This window comes from Talpa occidentalis, unplaced genomic scaffold (assembly GCF_014898055.3).
Source record: "Talpa occidentalis isolate TD23 unplaced genomic scaffold, MPIMG_talOcc4v2.1 talOcc4.3, whole genome shotgun sequence".
Classification (NCBI taxonomy): domain Eukaryota; kingdom Metazoa; phylum Chordata; class Mammalia; order Eulipotyphla; family Talpidae; genus Talpa; species Talpa occidentalis.
Genome location: NW_023603184.1, coordinates 28,307,491 through 28,323,158, shown reverse-complemented (window position 1 = coordinate 28,323,158; position 15,668 = coordinate 28,307,491). Strand labels below are relative to the sequence as shown.

At 43.8% G+C, this 15,668-nt stretch overlaps 1 protein-coding gene across 9 annotated transcripts in view; it reads right to left on the bottom strand.

Moving 5' to 3' along the window:
- Positions 1-15,668, bottom strand: part of MICAL2 (microtubule associated monooxygenase, calponin and LIM domain containing 2) — a 209,100-nt gene that overhangs the window by 36,888 nt on the left and 156,544 nt on the right. For 8 of the 9 annotated variants that reach the window (XM_054699375.1, XM_037522672.2, XM_037522674.2 and 5 more), the window contains 3 exons: positions 15,444-15,518; positions 10,589-10,752; positions 7,808-9,131 (listed from right to left, as the gene is read on the bottom strand). In XM_054699375.1, coding sequence (XP_054555350.1) covers positions 7,808-9,131; positions 10,589-10,752; positions 15,444-15,518 — 1,563 coding nt within the window. The remainder of the gene's footprint in view (positions 1-7,807; positions 9,132-10,588; positions 10,753-15,443; positions 15,519-15,668) is intronic. The other variant, XM_054699376.1, reaches the window with a different exon arrangement.

The window sequence follows — 15,668 nt, the reverse complement described above, 5'->3', positions numbered from 1 at the left end:
TATGTATAAACAAAACAAACAAACAAATAAATAAATAAATAAAACATGCCTCTATTAAAAAAAATTTAAAAAAAAAAAAAGAAACATTCATTCTAGGAGTTTGCTTTTAATTTGCAAAGTTTGGAAAATTTGGCTGAATTGTTCCACTCTGGCTATAATGGAGTTACTGATTCTGGGATTGATCTCCCACCACAAAGCACAAGAAGTCTGGACAAAATATATGAAGCAGATATTTCCAGACACTGGGCAACAGGCAGTATAGAACTGTGACACAGATGAGAGCAGAAGCAAATGAAGTAAAGTCCTACTATCACAGAAGCTTTCTGCCTAGAGGCACCTTCCAAATCACAGTGCAGGTAAGAATAACCTAAACAGAATAGCAGATTTATTGATTGAAAAATACAAGAGTTCACAGAGGACTGAGAGGACTGAGGTAGTTGGAATGTGTCAGGGGAAGTATTGGAAAGAAGGGAGCTAATTAGAAAAACTATAGATGCACAGAGAAATGCATGAGGTTGGATAATAGTTGCTGGGAGATTATAGATCACAGAGGAGTAATAGGATAAATTAGCTTAAAAACAAGTCTTGGAAAAAACAAAAAGATCTGCACATTAACGGCCTGCCAATATTCTTTACTGCTTATTTAACATTCTTTTATGAAGAAAGCAAATCTAGATACCCTATGACATAATATTTACAAAATGTAGCAGCCAGTAAGCAGTTACTGGATATGTAAAAGAGTAGGATAATGAATTTTATAATCAAGAGAAAAATCAATCAATAAAAGCAGGGTCAAAAATGACAAAAGTGATGGAATTAAGACAAGGATTTTAAAATAGCTATTGTAACTGTGCTCAATTTAAAAAGAAAACATGAACAGAATGAGGGCAGATGTAAAAGATAGAAAAAAAGAACCAAATATAACCTACATAGATTAAAAATACAAAATACAAAACCTGAAATGAAAATTTCACTGGTGAAGTGGGTCAGATTAAATACTACAGAGGAAAATATTCAGGGAAAGGGAAAAATAGCAATAAAACTACACAAAATGAAACACAAAGAAAAAAAGACCAAAAAATGAATAGAACCTCAGTGACCTGTGGGACAATATCAAGTGTTCTAAAATATATGTGACTAGTGCCAGAAGGAGACAGAGAGAGACAGAAGCACAAAAAGTTGATGTATTATTGCTGAAAATCCTCCAAATTTAGTGAAATTTTAAAACCACGGTTCTGAGAAATGTAACAAGCCACAAGTAGGGTAAACACAGAGAAAATCATAACAAGGCTCAGATAATAAAATCCCCAAAAGGATATATAGATAAAATCTTGAAAGCATACAAAGAAAAATGGTAACTGAATGTAGAGAAACAAAGATAAAGATTCTCATTGACATGCTAGAAACTAAATAAGCTAAGAGCTAATGGAACATCATAAAAATGTTGAAAGAAAAATAATCTGTCAATTTATAATTCTATATCCAGTAAAATGATTCCTTCAAAATGAAGCAAAAATAAAGATTTTTAAAAGGAAACAAAAAAGCTATGATATTTGTCATTAACCGATATATACATAAAATGTTAAAAGAAGTTCTATAGCCAAAGGAATAAACCAGATAGAATGAAGTACTCCAGAAATGGTAAATATAATTTTTTTCATGTTTTTTAACTATCTTAAGAGATAACTGACTGTTTAATGTAAGATATGAAATAATATGAAATGTATGTATTGGCCCCTGTCACCTGCTCCCATTAATATTTGAACTTTAGTCTTATTTCCTGATACAGATCTTCTAAAACTTTCCTGGGTGGCAGGCGTATCTTCTGATCTAATAACATGACTCTTGGTGGATTCCTGGATGGGGGCTGGTTACTGCTGTGATTATAAGTTTGGAACTTTCCCACCTGACCCTTCATCTACTGGAGAGATGAGAAGGGCTAGAAAATGTGTTAATAATCCATCATGTGCCACACAATTTACTTCTTCAAGGCCAGGAAGAACATGGCTTTCTATTGGTTTAGGACTAAAGTACATTAGCAAAATACTGTTACTTAATCACCTCAGGGAAATCCATCATATTCACATTCCCATTATAGTGAAGGGGGTAAGATTATACAGGGCAAACACACCAGGGGGCAGGAAGCGTGGGACCCTCTTAGAATTTTGCCTATTCTAAAACTGGTTGATTCAATTTGTATACAGCAAAAGAACTGCAAAAGTAATCTAAGATGATAAAGTCAGAGAGTAAACATTTTGTTGTGTGGCACATGTATCTTCAAGGCTTTTGGGTGCTTGGAAATGTTCTATATCTTGATCTCAGAAGTGATTACACAAAAGTGCACTTAGCAGAAATTCATTATTTGTGCACTTAATTGTATCTATGTTATACTGCAGAAGAAAAAGTATGCAAAAATAAAAAGATAAGTTCTCAGGGTGCCTTCTTTAATTATATACAAGAATAATAAACAGCATAAAAATTGTATAAAATGAGCGTCGGTAAATTTAGCACAATTTCAAGACTGAGAAGTTTATGTATACTATTAATGTAGAAAGTTATATGTAGAAACAAGAAAAATTAAATTTTCAGCTGACTCCTATTTAAATGATCATAAATTTGAATATACCTTTGATTACTGTGCTATTATTTTATTAATAATATAACATTTGTTATAAACTTTATAAAATAATAAAAATAACCAATGGTATTTACTTCAGCAATCCAAGGATGGTTCAATATCAGTAAATCTATTACATAATTCATAATATTAATCAAACTAAGGAGGAAAGATCATCCATTCATCTGAATGATAAATGATGTTTGATAAATTCAAGATGTTTATTGTTAAATTACTTTTAATAAAATAGTAATAAAATACTTTTAATAAGATGGTAATTAACTCAAAATGATAAACTATACCTGGGTCAACCACTTAAGCATCATGCTTAAATGGGAAAACATCATTCTCATTAATGAGATGCATTCTCATCAAAGCTAGGATGTAATTAGGAAATCATTAACACTACTCTCATTAATATTGCTCTGGAGGGCCTCCCTGGTGGCGCAGCGGTTGAGCGCTGGGTTGCGAAGCTGCCCGCAGCCTCTGCAGCGCTGGTTCGATCCCCGGCTGCTCCCCGGCCACTGGAGGAGGGTCCCACATGGCGCGCAGACCTCTCCTGCCGCCCGCTGCTCCCCTCAGCAGTGTACTTCGGTCCTTCTGCCTGCTCTGCTCCCTGCTCTGGCTCTGGTGAATTCTCTCACCCTCCCGCGCTTCTGACTGTACTCAGTGCATATATAACCAACCAACCAACCAAACAAACAAACAAATAAATAAATAAAGCATGCCTCTATTAAAAAAAAAAAAAACAACTATTAAAAATATTAAAAAAAAATATTGATCTGGAGATTCTGGAAACCAAAGACACTAAGGAAACATAATAAATTAGAGGCATGCCACATAAAGTAGGAGGTAGAATTATCACCACTTGCGGATGCTATAATTATATGTTTGGAAAGGACCCGGATGTCAATAAAATGGATAAGTACAAAATTATGATGCAGAACTCAGTAACCTTCACATACACAAACAATAGTAGGGAGATAAATGGAGAAGATCTTATTCACAATAACAATACAATTTAACATATCTGGTAATAAACTTAAGAATAAATATGTGAGATCTGTATGACCTAAAGTTTAGAATATTCCTGAAGGTCACAGAAAAGGTAGGAAAAGGTAATTCATATCACAAGTTTGTAAATTATTGCCAAGTGAGTTTGTAAACTTAACTCAATCTTATTAGAAGTATTTCCAGGATTTTTTTTTTTTTTTGCATCTGAAAGAGCTGTAGTTAAGGTCATTTGTCATAATGCAGAAGCAGGAAGAGCCAGGTAAGTTTTGAAAGAGATCAAAAATCAATTATAATCATTTTCCTACTAGATAGTAAAACAAATTAAAATCTATAATTGTGTAAATAATTAAACCATTGTGGTACTAATATAACACAGACAACTCAATAGAATAAAATATATGGTGCAGAAATCAGTCCAATTACAGAAATTTGATATATGATAAAGATGACATTTAAGAGAGGAAAAATGGATTATTCACTCAATTATTTTAGGCTAACCAGGAAGCTAATGAAAAAAAAAAAAATTAGTTTGGAACCACAGCTTACATTTTCAGAAGGACAATTCCTTGATATAAATATTTTAATGTCAAAAAATTTATAACAAACAAGAAGATTAAAAGAAAGTACAAGAAAATTCTTTTATAAACTTGAAAGGAGTTCTTTCTGAACTATGCTATAAAGTCAAAGAAACCATAAAATGAAAAATTGCTCATAACTCCCATGTAAAAATAAGAACTTTATATGTCAAAAGCCACCATAAACAAAGTTAAACACAAAAAACCAGAAAAATACTTGTAATTTGTGTCACAAAAAGGGCTAAATTTCCCTTTTAATAAAGAATCCAAATCCTTCACTAAGAAAAATACCAACAGCTTCACAAAAACTGGACAAGGACAGAAAGAGTAGATGACAGAAGAGGAAATATACACAACTCAGCATATAAAAAGCTGCTCAATCATCTATCAGATTGGCAAAGGTTAAAAAAAAAAGTTGACTAAAATACCAGTCAGTTTAAGTGTAGAAATGTCACTCTCACACTGGCACTACTTCAAGGGAGAGATTTTTGGTGATGCCTACCGAAGCTCCCAATCCAAATGTAAGCAACCTTCATTCCTGCATTTTCATTCTAGGAATTTATCCAACAGATAAATTAAAACATATGCTAAGTGGCCTAAGCTCTCAATTAATTATTGCACCACTGTTTGCGGCAATGAAAGATTTGAAATCCACTTTCCATCATAGATGAATGCCTGCATGAATTATGACACATCTATACATGGAGTACCTTGCAGCTATAAAACAAAGGAGAAAGCTCTTTGTTGTATTATGGAACAGTCTTCAAAAACAAAGCAAAGAAAAAAGTGTATCCAATATGCTAGGATGCTACCATTTGTGTAGGAAAGAGAGAATATGTAAATTCTGTCTGGAAGGATGCCTAAGAAACTGATCATGGATGCCCCCAAATAGATGACTGTATCAAGAGGACATGGCATATACACACAATGGACTATTATTCAGCAATCAAAAAAGATAAACTCATGCTATTTGCAGCAACATGGATGGAGCTAGGCGGGATCATGCTCAATGAAATAAACAAGGGATCATGCTCAGAAGGAAAAAGAGAAGTATCCGATAGTTTCACTTAAGGAGGAAGAGAGGGGAACCAAATAAGGGATGGGGGAGCAAAGAAAGCAATAAAAAAAATCTAGCAGGCAACCATAAATAAGAGACATTCTGCAAGGGAGGGGGAGGAAAAGGGATAAAAACAGGGGAGAGAAGAGCACAAGGGACTATGGTGATGGTTCATGGGTGAACTGGTAGTGGGAATTTTATGGGGAATACACAATGATATGAGATATAAATTTAAAAAATTATTTAAAAAAAAAAAACTGATCATGGGATCTGTGCTGGGGAATAGACCTGATAGCTATGGGATAGGGAAGGGAAGAGGACTATCTATTGTGGGCCTTTTTTATCCACTTCTGTTGAGCACCATGAATGTATCACCCATCAGAAATTAAACAACATGTTAAAGTTTATGTTGTGATATGATAGTTCTGCTCCAGCCTGTTCTGCTTATCCCCAACTTGACTGAAAATAAACTCTTTGTTAATCTATATAGCTCTTTGATGAAGGCAGCAAAGAAGAAAAATAATTTTTTACTTGCGAAGTTCCAAAATAAAGGCTGAAAAAAATAAAGAAAAACAAAGTGGCCCAACAATAGGGACAGTAGAGTCACATTGTTTAAAGCAATCAAACAAGTATTGACAGTAATAAAAGAACCCATGTGAATGTCTCACTAAACTGTCTCTAAAGATGTATGCCAAAATTCTGGCCAGGAGGAGAGCAGGTGAGAGCACACATGTTATTATTTATTTTCTACATATTTTCACTTTCTTGGGTTAATCTGATTCTTGACTATACTATTTTATAATTAAAATTATAATCAGATTTAAATATAGGAAAAAAAAGTTTCCATTGGTACCCAATTATCTTTAAGTTAGTGCTAAAAAAAAAAAAAAAGGACAGGGCCTCCCTGGTGGCACAAGAGGTTAAACACAGCACTGTGAAGCTGTCCGCAGCCTCTGCAGCATGAGTTCCATCCCTGGCCAGCCAGGGAGATACCCACATGGTGCAGCAGACCTCTCCTGACTCGTCTGCTACTCCCCTCAGCAGTGTATCTGCCCATGCTGTTTTCTATTCTGTCTCTGGCGAATCCTCTCACTGCCCCCACACCTCTGGCCTATACCCCAGTTCTTGTATGCATAAATAAATAAATCTTTAAAAAGAGTTTAAAGAGGCACCATTTTTTGACCTCAAAAATATCATGTCAAATGTGCTAGAAAAGGTATCTGGTGTGTTTGTGGAGGAATGGAAACTGGAACCTTTCCCTTATTGTAACTGAAATTTGTAACATGCGGTTGGAGCCTACAAATCCTTCACATATGCTGCTTGCTCCCTTTTACAAAGCATTTTGTCAGTGTAAGTGAAAAATCTTAAAAATATTCACATCTTTCCTCCAGAATCCCATTTCTTGGAGCCTATCCTGAAAAACTAATTGAAAGAAAAAGTTCTATGCATAAAATGGCCATTCAGTACTGTATAGAAAATAGAAATATATTCACATATAGAATTTATACAGACATCTAAGTTAAACAATGAGAAAAATTCACTAAATAGTAGTAACATATCCACTAGATAAAATTTCAACAGCCATTAAATCACCTGCATGTAGGCCTTGTGAATTGGTATGTCTGTGATGTGTTGTTTTTAAAAGAGACAGTAGCATCCCCTTATCTGCGGTTTCACTTGCCGAAATTATTATGCACAATGAGATTTTTTTTGAAAGAGACCATAGTCACATAACTTTTATCACAGTATGTTATAATGGTTGTTCTATTTTATTATTGCTTGTTGTTATTAATCTCTTATTGTGCCTAATTTATAAATTAAACTTTATCATGGGTGTATGTATGTCTAGGAACATATATGATATTTACAGGGTCTGTGGATTTGTAGTTTCAGGAATCCATGGGGAGGGGGAGGCGGCTGGGAATGTAGCACCTGCAGACAAGGGGGGAGACTACATACAATTTTATGTACAACTTAAATTCATATATGGGGCCTCCCCGGTGGCGCAGCGGTTGAGCGCTGGGTTGTGAAGCTGCCCGCAGCCTCTGCAGTGCCGGTTCGATCCCCGGCTGCTCCCCGGGCACCGGAGGAGGGTCCCGCATGGTGAGCAGACCTCTCCTGCCACCCGCTGCTCCCCTCAGCAGTGTACTTCGGTCCTTCTGCCTGCTCTGCTCCCCGCTTGGGCTCTGGTGAATTCCTTCACCCTCCTGCGCTTCTGACTGCACCCAGTGCTTGTATAAATAAATAAATAAATAAATAAATCTTAAAAAAAAAATTCATTATCTTTATAAAAAAAAAATTCATATATGGACCGTGAATAGGAAAATGGTGGAATTATGATTATGGCTGATTTATCTTATCCAAAACTTTCTAGAACATAATTTGAAATTCAATTTTTTCAAAAATTTCAAATGGATGTTTTCCTGTTTTCAGCGGCATTTAATTTCAGAAGCAAAGCCAAGGGAAAGAGACCCATGTGCTAATCTGAGGATCACTAATTGCCCAGCATGAACTGTAGGCTTTTGTTAGGAAGGAGCCACTTACCTGCATCTCCCTCTGGAGAGGGATGGTCCCTCCGCTCCAGGTGGGTGCCAAGGCGCTGCCCCTGCTTCTCTGGGGGTTGCATGTTGTCCAAGGGCAGCATGTTGCCCTGGGAGCTGCTACAGAGGCCCTTTTTGTGCCTGGATTCTTGGAAGAAACTCTCATAAGATTTTTCCTCGAGTCTAAGGGACGATGCGAGCGAGCTAGTTCTCTTTGGAACCCTGGAGGCATCTGGATAGATCTCTTGCAAACTCACTTTCTCCATGAGAGAGGGGACATCTTCGATCCTGCTGCAGGATGGAGAGATGAAAGCAGACGTCTTGGATGCCTGGTTGGGTAAGCTCTGGGTGCAGAGGGCAAGGTCGGGAGGGCTGGGCTCTAAAGGTTGGTCAGCCCTGGCAGTCCGGGTGCCCCAGGAGAAGAAGGCTGAGGCCCTGCTCACTGCGTCTCTTCCTGGGAACTGTCGGTTCCAGTCTTTACTGGAACTGGGGTTCCGAACGCTGAGTGAGCGAGTGCAAGCGTGTGACTGGCTGGTGGGCAAAGTCTTTGATTTTGGCGTGGCGGAGGCCTTCCTCCCGCCTTCAGAGTTGAGCAGAGTCCTCCTTAAGACATCTGCTATGACCCGCAAGGGGGATTTGGGTGGCGTCACAGTTTGCTCCCATGGAGCCTGCTCAGCCGGGGCCCCTGTCTTCCCAGGGGCTTCTCCCTGGGCTGGCAAGGGCTCTCTCACTGCTGCGGGGAGCTGTAAGGGGCTGACTGGTTTCAGCACCCAGCCTCCTGTACCATTCTGAGCAACTTTCTGAGAAAATTGTGCGCCAGCTTCCAAGTGCAAGCTCTCAGGGATTGAGTCATTCCAATCCAGCAAATTAGTCTTCTGCTCGGGAGTGAGGACTAACTTCTTTAAGCTCGACTTCTGCCTCTCTCCTGGTTCTGGCCCATGCGTGGCTCCCCTCCTGGGTCTGGCACTCAAGCCTCCTGAGTCCAGGCTCTCCCCATGCCTGGAAGACAGCTCTTGGTCTGGTAAACACCTGTCCTTCCTAATGGGGTGTGGGGCATTCTGGATGGTTCTGGTGTCCCCAAGAAGCATCTCTTCTTCCTGATACCCATCAGAAGCCATCTTTGCAGGGTTGGGTGGAGTAGAACTTTCAAGGTTGTCTCCCCTAGGCTTAAGCAGGTGGGATTCTGCTTGCTCCAACACTTGACCATGAGGCATATACAGGGGAATTTCCTCAGATGCTCCTTGGGGTCTGGTTTGCCTCAAGAAGGTTGGAGTAGAAAGGCTGAAATGTTCTCTTGAGACTGGTGAGGGTGAGCTGTAAGCTGTTGCCTGGATGGGGAAAGGCAACCAAGGACAGATATTAGAAATTTCCAGCATTTATTTACATTTCTATTTATTTATATGGGAAAGGCACTGCTCAGTTCATCCATCCCCTTCCTCTCGAGATCTTAGATACCCAAAGTCAAAAAGAATTCTGCCTAGAATGATTTCAAAGATCCCCAGTGGCTGCCTAGGGACCTGCCAGGATTCATCCGGAGCCCCCATCTCAACACTGATCAAAGGCTTTTTTGGGTCCTGGTTAGGTGTGTAGGAAGCCAGAAAGGAAGGGACAGACATTGACAAGCTTGTGGGTGAGCGAGGACAGGCATGGCCTGGCCCTCATGGGGGGTAGCCAGTCATGCAGGGTTCAACCATGGTCCCTACTAATGAGCACATTCTACCCATATGTGGTAAGTGCCCCAACAACCAAGAGACGGAATCTTCTCCCTTGAAGGCTGTTAAGGTAAGGAGAGAGAGTTGCCCTGAGTGGGTGCTGGGTTGTGGCAGAAATATGGCCTTAAGGATCTTCCCTGCCTTACATCCTTGAGAGAGTAGCTATTTCCAGACTGCAGGAACTTGGCAGTTGGTAACAGAAGAACATAGGTGGGCTCTGGAAAGAGTGGCCATGCCACGTTAAGAGCTCTGATGTCTGAGGGGCAGGTTCCGGGATGGGAGCTCTCAGAAACTTGTACTTTTTTTTTAAAGATTTATTTATTTATGCATATAAGAGCCAAGGTACAAGCCAGAGATGCAGGGGGTGAGAATATCCACCAGAGGCAGAGTGGAGAACAGAAACAGGCAGACTGACTGAAATACAGTGCTGAGGGGAGCAGCGGGTGAGGCAGGAGAGGTCTGCCACGCCATGTGGGTTTCTCCCCAGCTGGGGATCGAACTCGTGCTGCAGAGGCTGTGGATTGCTTCATCGTGTGGTGCTTAACTCCTTGTGCCACCAGGGAGGCCCAGAAACTTGTACTTTTCCTGGCATGTATGCCCTACTTCCCAGAGCCCTGAACAGGGGCTCGCAGGTAATGGAGACTCAATAAATTCTATCAAAGGGAAGAGTCCAGCGGCACATATCTCAGTGACACCATTTTCTATTCAAGGGGCATGTTGTTCCAAGATATATTGTCTTTGTTCTGTTACCAAAGGCACAGAACCCGCCATTCTGCACCTGCCATTTGCAATATCCCCTGTGAAGTTCCCAAGAGCAGGGCCTATGTCCCAGCATCTCTGCAGCCCACAGTCCATGCCCCCTAAAGTGTGCTCAGTGAGTGAGTAGTTGTGTCCTTGGCGAGGGGGAGGGCTGAGAAGGAATAGGAGGAGCTTTCACAAGAGGGATACATGACGGCAGACCTGGGGTGGGCTCTTGACAGAGTACCCCTCTGACCCTGACTTTGTACTTGGGATGATCTAGAAATCCACTCCCCCCGCCCCAATTCCTGTGCAGGGCCCCTAGAGCCACTTACTGGAGGCATGGAGGAGCCAGCCCGAGGACTCGCTGAGACGCTGGCTGAAGATGATGGTGGCGAGGACGAAGGCAAAGACTGTGAGTGTGAAGAAAGAGAAGAAGTTTCCTTTGGAGAGGACGTGGCTCTTTTGTTGTACTCTGGTTCTAGATTTGTTGTCAAATCTACCAAGGAAAGAACACATTCTTGATGACAGAGCTGTTATTGTCTTACTCAATCATGAATAGAGGCGGTTTTAATGAAGCTCCAACTCTGTAAATACAACCTGAGGGGCTGGGGACTGAGTCACAGGCCCCAGCGCCCACAACTCAGGACTTAATGGACAGCGCATGGGAGGGGCAGGCTCCTCTGTGAGGTTAAGAAGGTCCCGGTGTGGAAAGTCTAAGAACCATCATGTCACATGCTCACGTGAGAACAGACTCAAGAGCGGCAACAGGGAGTCGCCAGGGTGCTTCCTGGGAGTGGACTCTCCCCCTCAAGCTTCCCCTGAAGCTATTGTGGCTGGGGGCTGGGGCTGCCTTAAATCACTTAGTCAATAAACTGTCTGGTGTCTTCCCACGAGATGCCGGACCATTAGCTGTGGGCACGGACAGACAGGAATCACTGCTAATGAAATGGCTCTTCCTTCTTGTGTGTGCCAAGGGGCTCTCAGACAAGGTGGTTAATTTGAGATTTTGAAGAGAACACAAGGGAGGGAGGTTACAGTGAACATCGAATCATTTGAAGCATATGGAGACGGACACTTGCCAAGCTCTCTTGGTCAAGGATCAAATGGGATGCAGGGTGCGTGCTCAGAGTTACAGGAGAAAGGAGTGTGGCTGGGGCTCTGAGCACACGCCTGAGGCTGAACCATGGGGCCTGAAAGCAATCGGTGCAAGTGCAGCAGAATTCTGAATGCTGTCGCCTGTGAGGCCAACCTCATTCTCTGTGCCTCTACCGCTCTCCTGAGTGCACATGTGTGTGCATGATACACCCCCACCTTGTGACCCCAAATCTACAATCTCAAGCATTCTGTCTTCATATTGGACCGTGTCAGATGCTCTGCCCTCAGAGGACATAAGAAAAATGCCATGCTCCCTTTCAAATTTTTTCCAAAAAAAAAAATTAAAGAAATGACCTCAAATCTAAAATCTCAAGTATTCTGTCTTCATATTGGACCGTATCAGATGCTCTGTCCTCAGAAGGCATCAGGAAAATGCCATGCTCCCTTTCAAATTGACCCTTTCAGTGTCCAACCCTTCAGCCCAGCCAGTGCTCCATGAACCCACACTGCATGCAGCAGCCGTTTCCTGGACACCAAGCAGAGCCCTTTCTTGTCTCCAACCAGGAGCTCCTGTCTGACTGTCCAGCTTCCCACTTCTGGCCGCTCAGCTGACCCATTCTCGGGGTCCAGCCTTCAGATTTTGGAGCACTTCCTAACTCAGCATGAGCTTTTACTTTCCCCAAAGCTTTCTGCAGCACATTTCTCCTCTGGGACCCACCCTGACCAGTCTAGTCCCAAGCCCCACCCCAAGAAGAGCTCCTTCAGCCCCACTTGCACAGGGGCCACAGCTGGGGGGTGTCAGCAAGGACGTGGTCCCGCGTGCTCCGGCACACACAGGCTAGTCAGAGCCTGCATCCGGGCCCGGGCGCTGACAGGACGGCCACCACCCACAGCCAGCCTGCAAGCTCCTGATGGGAAGCCCTCCAGAGAGCTTCAGAGGGAAAAGGTAACGCAGGGAACAGATGCGGGGGTGGGCAGGAAGGAGCTGGGGGGTGAAAGGCCGCTGGCTGCCAGGAGCTGACACAGAGGCGGCCGCTGGCCAGCCTGTCTGTTATCCGAGCCCCATCTCAGCCCACAATGAGATGGCTCGAGCCTAAAAAGGCAAAACTTGTGAGTCCGTTGCCTTGCTTCCTGCCCTCAGCTTGCCAAATTCCTGCCAAATTCCTCTCCTCCTCTTCCTCGCCCCCTCATTCCCTCTCTCCTCTTTCTGCCACCTCCTGAATCAAACTCTGAACTTGTCTCAAAGTCCCCTCAGCTCAACAGACTACCTTTTTGTTCCCCAAGTAGCTCTGGGGAACCTTGTGACACAGGGTGGGGGGCACCTGGGAACCCAGCCTGACAGGGAAGCCTTGGGCCTGTGATCGAAGCCTGGAATGCCCCTCTCTCCTCTGTTCTCTGATGCTCACCCCCTCCCCTGCTGGCGAGGGCTCTCTCCACTTGCATGGTCTTCTGATTGAACTGGGGAGAAGTGGGGGGCTGAGGGGCACTACCTGGAAGGGGAAGGTGAGGCCAGAACCAGCAGAGGGGAGAAGGGAAATGCCCCCCGCCTGAGGCTGCTGCTTGCCTTCCCTCAGAGGATGGTAAAGGGATGCCTGGAACCGCCCCTCTTTTATACCCACGCCAGCTGCCTGACAGTGAGCAAGTTTCTTAACTCCTCAGTTCCTCATCTGAAAAATGGGAAGTCTAGTGCTGTTTTAAGGGAGAGAGGAGGAATAAAAAGAGGTGCTTGGTGCAGGATATAAAATAAATGTTAACTGCTACCTAAATATTAACGCCATCCTAATCCCCTCCTCCTATGCATACAAGTGGTGTCCAATAAAGACACTACTGGACCCCCATCCTGTTCTGGAGCTGGTGCACATGCACCCCCCCACCCCACCCCCACACCACCAGGATGTCTCTACCTTGTGGGCCCAGGGACTCCTTGCTCATCAGCTCACACCCTTCAGTTCCAGCCCCTTCTTGTTTTCCTTAAAATCTTGGTATGGCCCAGCCAGAGCTGCCCTGCCCTCTGCAGGAGCCTCAGTCATAGGCATCATTGGTGCTTCGAGTCCCTCTGTGCAAATGGGGTTGCTGAGCAGACTGGGGCCTGGCTGACAGCCCCGTTCCCCCTGCGTCAGCTGCCTTTTATTCTGGGCCCTCTGGCAATGATAGCCTTTATCCTTGATCCCAGCTATGCGAGGCACCCTAGGGTAGTCACAGGACCCCACCTGGGGGTTGGGGCCAGAACCAGCCTTGATGAGAAATGACTGGACAGGAGATAGTGCCCTGTATACTATGTCCTATGCTGCACCATCCTTGCCCAGTGGGATTTTCCCTTGGAGAAAATAAAGATGGGCAAAAAGATGGTGACTTTCAGCTCTGGGGATTTTCACAAAAACTGTGATTCCAGGATGCAGCTTCCCAGAATTCGGCATTTAGGTAACATTCAAATCCTTCTAAAGTCTTAGATCGCCCTCTAGAGGCAGTGGCCTATGGGCCTCCACTCTGTCTCCGTTTATTCCTGCACTCAGTCCAGCCCCTTGTTCCTGGGTGTTTCGGTTATTATTTGTTCATTCATTCATTCATTCACTTGGTGAGCAAGGGCTCAGGCCTCCTCTGAGCCAGCACACACCTGGCTAGGCATTAGGACTACAGAAATGATTCAAACTCAAGGCCTGCCTCAAGCCAGCTTCTACCTATACCAAAGGACCTTCTGGATTAGAAACATTCCCGATATTTCTGGGACAGCTAAAGATGCTGCTGGGGTCCCCAGGTGCATCCCTGCTAGTGTCTGGTTAGCAGACTCTTCTCCTGCGGCTTTTCCAGCATCCCTGACCCTGCTGTCTCACCCCAGGCTGGGAGCCTGCTGAGGATAAGGTAAACCTTTGCACAGGTGGCATTCAGTAGAGTTTGCTGGAAGCACTGGATGGAATCTGTACCCCCAAGGGACGTACCCATAGAATCAGAACTCTGGTGACTTGGAGAGGAGTTGTGGAGAGTGAGGTGAGCAGTGGAATAGGCCAGACCCAGACCTTCAGGAAATAGTCATTCCCTTCTTACACTCACTGCCTGAGGCTACAAGATGATTCAAGAGTCATTTAAGGTTGTCTCCAGATGTGCAGGCCTGGTCTAGCTCCAGAGGTGCCCATTGTCCCAGCCTGACCAGAGAGAGGGGCCAAGAGTCTGGGGTTGCTGGGAGAATGACTCACTGTCTAGGATTAGTGTTGACTCAGAAGTTAGAAGTCAACTAGGCTAGTCCATTCCAAATGCAGCAACACTTTGTGAAAAATGCACACACACACACACACACACACTTTGGGTTAACTCGTCTAACCCAAAGCTTTCCTGGCCCGCCTTTCCTACAGCTTAATGACCTCCGCAATCATGAGCAAAGCAATGAAGGAGGGAAGGGATGGGAGGAGGTTGAAGACAGCAATGAACTTGGAATCAGGTGAAGCGTCCCTGCCCTCCTCTAAGCATCTCAGGACTGGGGAGGGAATCCCTTGTCTGCAACCCACGTGGCACCAGCAACTTGGCCTAAAATGGCCAGACCTGGGATGCTGATCAAATGAGTGAGTGGTCACAGCACCCCCTAGTGGGAGTCTTCTGCTTTGGCACTTACCACCAGCGGGGGTGGGGGTGGGGTGTGTGTGTGTGTGTGTGTGTGTGTGTGTGTGTGTGTTTTCCTTCATTGCTTTGCTCCTGATTGCTGAGGTCATTGAGCTGATACCCCTGCCTTCTCTACCTTCCAACCCCCAGTGTACTGAGTCAAAACAAACAGAGTCCCTGGGTCATAGTTTCCTCATCTGTGTCTAAAAAAGCTTGGAACCAATGATTGCTAAAATCCCTTCCAGGTACAATTATAGAGTTCTAAGACTCCAAGATTTGGGAGTGGGGAGCTGAGGGGGAAGGGAGGGTCCCAAATCCCTTGTAAAATGCTTCCTCTGGTCAGCAGCAGAAACAGAGTCAACTTTGTATTTCTTTCCTTGCCCCTCATATGCAAGAGGCCAGGTCAGAGGGGACATGTAAGGAATGAGAACAGCTGCCCCTGAGAATGAACCAGCAAACTCCTACCCATCCCAACCCCACCCCAGAGAGCTTGTGACTCACTGGACTGGAATTTTCTTCTCCAGCTCTGGTATATGCTAGAAGTTGGCGACTGAATGCTATTGGCCCGTTGCAGAGCTGTGGTGGAGAACACAAAAAGGAAGGGAAGATGCGGAGGGAGGAAGAGTCTGTTAAACATGTAGAAGAAATAGGGAGCTTTCTCCCATGGCCCATTTACCAAAAGCCAATCACTTAATGATCATAAGTCACTGAGCCCCTTCCCTCCCT